At 56.0% G+C, this 7137-nt stretch overlaps 1 protein-coding gene across 1 annotated transcript in view; it reads right to left on the reverse strand.

Annotated features, from left to right (window-relative positions):
* Positions 1-4888: 4888 nt before the first annotated feature.
* Positions 4889-7137, reverse strand: part of Nudt14 (nudix hydrolase 14) — a 7157-nt gene continuing 4908 nt past the window's right edge. Inside the window, exon 5 of the mRNA XM_021202435.1 lies at positions 4889-5203. Within this exon, the coding sequence (XP_021058094.1) occupies positions 4963-5203 (241 nt within the window). The 3' untranslated portion in view covers positions 4889-4962. The remainder of the gene's footprint in view (positions 5204-7137) is intronic.

The following is a 7137-nucleotide window of genomic DNA, read 5'->3' on the forward strand; positions in this document are numbered from 1 at the left end:
GCACAGGCGGCGGCGGCCGCACAGGCGGCGCGGGCGGGGTCGAGCAGTGCGCGCGGGCTGCGCGGCGGGCGTGCAGGGGAGGCGGCGGCTCCGGCTTACTGCAGCCGCTCTCCGGCGGCCGGCCCGGCTCCCACCCGGCGGCGGCGGCGACGGCGGCGGCGGGTCCTGGCCTCGGCTCTGCGCGCCCGCGCTCCCGGCACCGCAGCCAACAAGTTCGGGACGAGACTGACAGCTCGCTCGCCCATTCGTCACCCGCGCACCTGCATATGCATGAGGGGGCGGGGCCTCGCGGTGGGGTGGGGCCGTGGGGGGGTGCAGGGGGCACCCCGAGCTTTAAAGGAGGCGAGGGTGCGGTCTATGCGCGGGGCGGCGGGGCGCGGGGCCACCGAGCAGTGGCTTCTCCTGCGCCCAGGCTCGCTGAGGTGGGGCCTTTTCTGCTCCAGAATTCTCGCCCGAGTTAACAGCCTGGGAGTGAGTGGGGCGCCCCCTGAGGTCACTGCCTTGGTCCCCTCCCATCAGAGCGCAGCCACTCTCGCGCTGCTCTTGGTCCCAAGGGAGATGCTGCCTGCTGCACACATCAGGATTTTGCCCCCACGCAGAGCGGGTGGGGCCCTAGGACCGGAGTGAGACCAACTCCTAGTGCGCCCCCTTCCCCCGAGGAATTTCCCCCCAGCTCCGCAGCCTCCTGTTACTTTCACGCCGGCTACAGGGGGCGCTGCTCCCCTCCGGCGGGTGCTCAGCCCTCCCTTCCTCCAAGCGCACAGGTCGAGTAGCCAGTCAACAAATGCTCCTTCCTGCAGGCTGTTCCCAATTCCAAGCTGAGGTGGTGGCCATCGCCAGATTCTCTTATCTTCAAGGAACGTGCCGGCCAGAGGTTCAAATTTAGGGGAAAGGAAACGGGCATAAAGGAGAGTGGACCATGTCAAGAGAGCTACCCGAAGAGGACTTTCCAACAGTCTGGGAGTCTAGGTCACAGAGCCTGGGTGTCCCAACCCTCCATTGCCATTTCTTGACCCTGTTCCTAGGTGATCATTTCCTCTTCCACATGCCAACACCAAGGGTTCTTTGTCTACAAGCTGCCTGTCTTCCACACAGCAGGGTCCTTTGCGATTCCAGTGGTTAGCCTCAATGATTGTTGATGTGTTACTCTGCCCTTACAATAGTTGGCTTGTCCTGGCTCCCGAAGGCTCCTCTCCCTAGTCTCCCTGACTCGCCCGAGTCACTGCCAGACAGGACTTCCTCAGGGAGGGAGAAGTTCTGATACTGGTGAATCAGGCACAGTAGAAGGAACGTGGGTCAGGGTAGTGCCAGGCAGCCTACACAGGGAGCCAAGCCATGGAAAAGTCTTGATCCAGTTTGATCCAGTTTGCCTGCCCTACCACTGTGTAATGGCCGTCCAGGATCTCCTGCAGAAGCAGTAGGCCTGAAAGGGTGAGCCAACATCCCCCATACTTGCAGCCTACCTGGCTCTGTCTCAAGAGTGCTCCCACTCCAAGGAGTGGAGCACTCGCCCAGGGAACCCACGGGCAGGTAGGGTAGGTGATAGGACACACACAAGCCAGGCCTGGCTACACACAGCACACACACACACACACACCCCTGGACCAAATGATGGAATCTGTGAGTATTAAGAGTCTTTCTGTTGTTTGCATCCTTTAAGAGGCATCCCCTTAGCAAATTCAGCTTCACCTTCCCTCTTGCCTGGAGACAGGAGACCACAGAGGACAGAGAGCCTGAGCTTCCAGCTTGCCTAAGCTCACCCCCTCTGAGGCACTCAACCAGGCTGTGAACTAGGCAGCCACAGCCCTGGCCTACCTGCAGGGGCCTCTGTCTAAAGATGGATGATGGCTTAGACATATACTGTAGACCAGCAAACCATGAGAGTCCAAACCAGGTGGGGGGCCCTATGAGACCCCTATGGCCCTATGTAGGGCCAGCAAGGCGAGGAGAAGGGACAACATGCCAAAGTTCTGGGGCTGAGAACCTGACAAGGGTTTGTGAGGACAAGATAGCCCAATCAAAGCGGGTGGCAATCCTGCAGTCTTCCTGCTGAAGTCAATGTGATGTCGCAAAGACCAGGGCTGGGAAGTGCCACGCCGTGACTTAGGAGGTCAGGGTGATGCATGGTGGGCACAGTCAGGACGGTGACTAACGGTGCAGGGGCTGAGGAGAGGGAGTTTAGCATGAAGCTTCAGCCCCTCCCTGTGGACCTGTTTCCCCGATGTCAGCCAGCTGGGGAGGGGGGAGGCGGGGACAGGCCAGCAGGCAGAGCCAGTGTATGCTGACAAGGGCTTCTGTGTGGCTACCTGCCCTGTCCCCCAGCTCAGAGCTCTGGGTGCAGTGGCCCAGGGAAGGATTCTTCCCATCTGGCTGAGACACACGGGTCACCTTACACACTGGCTCAAGGTGGATATGCCACCAGCATACCTTGGAAAGCGGGGAGATATAGTCTGCCTCTCCTATCTATCCAGGCACTTTGTGAGGGAAACAGCTGGGCAATATTATGATGGCAGAATATTCAATATCTGGGCTACACCTGCTATGTCCAGGTGTCATCCCCACAATGGTAATATCCTCCCCCTCCTCCTCTTCCTCCTCTTCTTCTTCCTCCTCTTCCTCCTCCTCTTCCTTCTCCCCTTCTCCTCTTCTTCTTCCTCCTCCTCCTCTTCCTCCTCTTCCTCCTCTTCCTCCTCCTCCTCTTCCTCCTCCTCCCCTTCCTCCTCCTCCTCCTCCTCCCTCTCCTCCTTCTCTTCCTCCTGTCTTCTGGGAGCCACAACCTCGCCTGATGGTGACCAGGAAACACTCAAGGTGTGAAAGGTGGTGACTTGCATTGAGAGGGGGCCCTCCCATGGAAATCCCCTCCCTGCGCTGAGTTCTGCAGCCCTTGGGCAGAACTGCCACGGACACCCATCAAACCTCGTGCTTTCCTTCATGCTGTACTTGGGGGCTCAGGATCCCTGCCCTGACCCTGTGGGGTCAGGTGATCTGTCTGCATCACCCACTGGGCACAACACCCTCTGGTCTCCCACCCAGTGGCTTGCTCTAAGACCCCTAGCCCTGGGGGTCTGGACCTTTTCTGAATGGGTGCTTAGCTTGAGCTGGATAGGCCCAGAGGGGCCTCAGCACCAGGCAGAAGGATGAGGTAGCCCAGGATTTGGACAGAGCTGGCTGGGCTCTGGAGTGAGCTATGCTTCCGCCCATGTCCTGTGATGCTAAATATAGCGTCCAGGGAGGGGAGTTTCCGGTTACAGCCCCCCCAGCCCAAGCCGGGAAATCGATGCCAGCTCCATTAGGCCCAGGAGTGGTGCCTGCTGACCTGCCCATCAGGCTGCAGATCTGAGTGAGGGATTGGACTCTGCCCAAACCCAGGTGCCCTGACTCCTAACCCATCCTTCAGGCCACCAGAGCCCTCCCCCACTAGAAGCCCCTATGGCAGCAAACACCTAAGGGCAACCCTAGGAGGCACAGGACTCCGATGGTGGGCGTTCAGCAGCTGCAGAAAGTCAGCGAAGGACATAGATGGTACACTCCTGTCCCGGAAACATCGGGGTGAAGCTGGGTCACCGTGCCCCCTCCCCTGTATCTAGCTCCTGGACACACACTACACACCTAAGGGCCCATCACCAAACGCCTTGTTGCTTTTCTGACTGGGCCCCACCTAAAGCTGCAAACATTTGCATACAGGTGGTGCTATGTGAGCAAGTCTACATGTCACAGCCTCCTCAGGGTGGTGCCTCAATGTCACACCCACCTGGGGCACAGGGAGGTGGTGAGGCGGGTATCCCTCATCTTCCAGGGCGGGGCAGAGGACTATAAGAGGAGAGAGAGAGCACTCATTCCACCCCAGCATGCCTATCTCGATGTCTACAATTAGGACTCCAACACTTCAGCTCCTGGTCTCATCCAAAGGTTTGCTGGGACACAGAGCCCCAGGGCGTGCTCAGATAGCTCATCACCTGAGCTCCACTGTACTGACTGAAGAGGGTGAGAAGGGATATACCCCTCTAGGCTACCTCACTGCCTGGGGGTGTAGGGGAATGGTAATCAGTGGTCCATGACCCAAGGAAGTCATACAAGATGCTGACTGGAGGGTTTGAAGCGGAGCCACTTTGCTGAAGCCTGACCTTATCCTGAGACAGACTGATCCCTCAGATGTTGCCCCAGCATGCCTTCCCTAAATATGTGCCTGTGGCTCACGCAGCTGGCTAGGTGGGACAGAGTGCTCTTTAATCTATGCGAGGCACTCTAGGGACCTGTAGAATGGCTCTAAGCAACGCATGTAGCCCCACCCTCAGGCCAGAGAGCCTTGGGCCAGCAGCTCTGTGAGCTGTCACACGAAGGCAGTTCTGCGCAAGAACCAGGCTGCCCACGCCAAGGCGGTTGCTCTGGATCCCTATGATGACCTAGCCTACAGACGTGACTTACGTCCTGCAGGCCAAGTGAGGTCCTCTCCCAACTTCCGATCGCTCAGAAGTCGTAGAAAGAGTACTGGAGACACCAGATACAGAACGTCACCAGATCTGAGTTCCTGGACAGTGGGAGTGCGGTTCTAGTCCAGCCCCAGACATGGCAAGGACCCTGATTCTGCCCAGATCAGGGACTACACACACTCTGGCATGGGCAGTACTGTGCCCATTTCCTCTCAGCTGAGGCCAGTCTATCTCTAGTCCTGTGAACACAGTTCATGTTACACATGAGAATAAGAACAACATTTTAATTAGTGCTTTATAGACATGTCTGTCTTATTAGACAGACACCATTAAGTCATAAACCTTTCTCTTCCATATGACTATCCCCTTCCACATTTGGTCCGTTCGTCTACCATCCTCCGTGAAACCAACGGTTCCTCACCCCAGGCCACAGTGCTCAAAGCCAGCAGACATCAGTAAAACTTACACAAGCTTTATTGGGTCTGTAGGGCAGGAGGATGAGTGGATGGAGAGGCCTGTCCAACCCAGGGTCTCACTGGAGATTCAAATGGGGAGCCACCTGGCTAAAGAACCAAGAGATAGCATAGATAACCCCGAGAGTCTTGGGGATGTCAGGGTTGTCTGCAAAGGCCTGCGCGTCATCCAAATTCAGATGGATCACTTCGATGAGTTCTCCCTCCTCGGCCAGCCCTCCACCAGGCCCGCCTCGCTGGGCATCTGTCACCTCCGCGTAGAACATGGTCTGCCTGGAGCCGGTCAGTCCTACTCCAGACCTGTCAGGCAGGACAGGGACTGCTGAGACCAGTGTGGCCCTGTCAGACACCCTGCTTCCATGCTTCCCGTTCTGCCTTTCTGGTGATCAAGACTCTGTGTAGCTTCACCCTTCCCAAATACCACTCTTGGAGGGGGGTACGTCCACAGAATCTGCCCCCTGCGGCGGGCGAGCCTCGTGCATGTTGAGTATGCCGGCTATCATATGGCAGAGGTAAGCATCAAGGGCACTAAGATGATTTTTGAGATGAATTTGATAACCGGGCTGGAGAGATGGCTCAGCCACCAGTGGCTAGGCTCATCACCAAACTGTCAAGATAAATATGACACTTAGGGGAACACAGAAATGTCAGAGGCACCTTACATATATCTTGGACCCAGGACCTGTTTGGCTAGCTGACTGAATTCATCCTGAAGGAAATAGGTGGATAGGCCTGGTCTGATCAGGTGAGCTCACAAGACAGCTTCACGCTCACAATTTGAAGAGCTCTGATACTCTCTGCTAGCGCAGAGACCAGACAAGCTGCTGTGCTGTGGCCAAGGACCTGCAGGCATCGCTAAGATCTGAGAGTGGTTCCCAGCTAACACCCAATCAGGAAATGGCCTCTATCCATAGCCACAAGGACCTGCTACCTCTGCACCTGGTCAGACTGTGGATGTGGCAGGTGTCTCTGAATGCAGCTTGTAAGACCCTACGTGGCAGGTCGGGGACCTTGGACACAGACTGTGCATATACAGAAGCCATGAGGTCATAAGCAAGTGGTATTAGGGTCTGTGATAGGCCCTTGGAATCTGTTAGGCCCCTGCCCATGACTCCTGCTGTCCAACCAGGGCCTCTGACTTCCATAACTGCTAAGCCCAAGCCAGCTCTATCCATATCAGGTCTTCTGATTGCCTCGGGAGCCATGGACTGGATGTGGTGGTGGAGGTAGGGAATCTCACAGCAGGGCAGTTCATGGAGGCAGGAACAAGCTGGAAATACTCAAAGCCTCCCAGCCCCCAGGAGGAGGACCCCCACCCCAGACTGACCATGCCCAGCTACCTCTTTATCCCTACGGACCCCTACCGGGTAACCCATTTTTCTAGTAGTCATGGCTATACCTGTCATGGAAATCAGTGCCCAGACTCAGTTTCCCTAGATTATAAGGAAGACAGCTCCAGCCTGTGGTCTGGTCCAGACTAGACTGGTTCTAATCTCATTTATATCACGAGGTAACAATAGGCACTGGGCTTCCCTGGGCCTAGCCATCTATGACCTCTGGGGCCTCAGGCAGGGAAATAGTAAGTGGGTAGGCTTTGGTCTGTTCAGTCCCCATAAGGGCCACAGGGACAGGTGCTCTGATGTCATTCAGCCTTACCCTTAATCATGCTTCCGCACAGCCAAACCCTCCTTTTCAAAGTATAAATATGCATAGAGTGTTCAATGTCCCAAACACTCACCGCTCTCTAGTATCTTCTTCAGTCAGGACACAGCCAGAGGCCCTGCCTATGAAACCTCTCAAATGTCTGCCAGGACATTACACAGACACACACACTTACATAGACACACACACACAGACACCACAGAGACACACACGACACATACATACACACGGTGAGACACACAGAGACACACACACAAAACACATACATACATACACACACAGACACACGCACATGATACATACATACACAGAGAAACACACACAGACACATACACACAAAGACACACACACACACACACAAACACACACTTCCCTCCTGCCCTCTGTCCTTGTCTGTCCCACACACAGGCTAAACTGTTATCATGGTCAGGCTTCTTAGATTCCCCGGCCCTAAACACTGCCATGTTGGAAGTTGAAGGATTCGGGCACCACTGGCTGTCCACATGGAGGACACAGCATGGGGCACAGGCCAACCCTTCAGAAGTAAGATAATGAACACTCTGGATCCAACA

This window comes from Mus pahari, chromosome 7 (assembly GCF_900095145.1).
Source record: "Mus pahari chromosome 7, PAHARI_EIJ_v1.1, whole genome shotgun sequence".
NCBI classification, from domain to species: domain Eukaryota; kingdom Metazoa; phylum Chordata; class Mammalia; order Rodentia; family Muridae; genus Mus; species Mus pahari.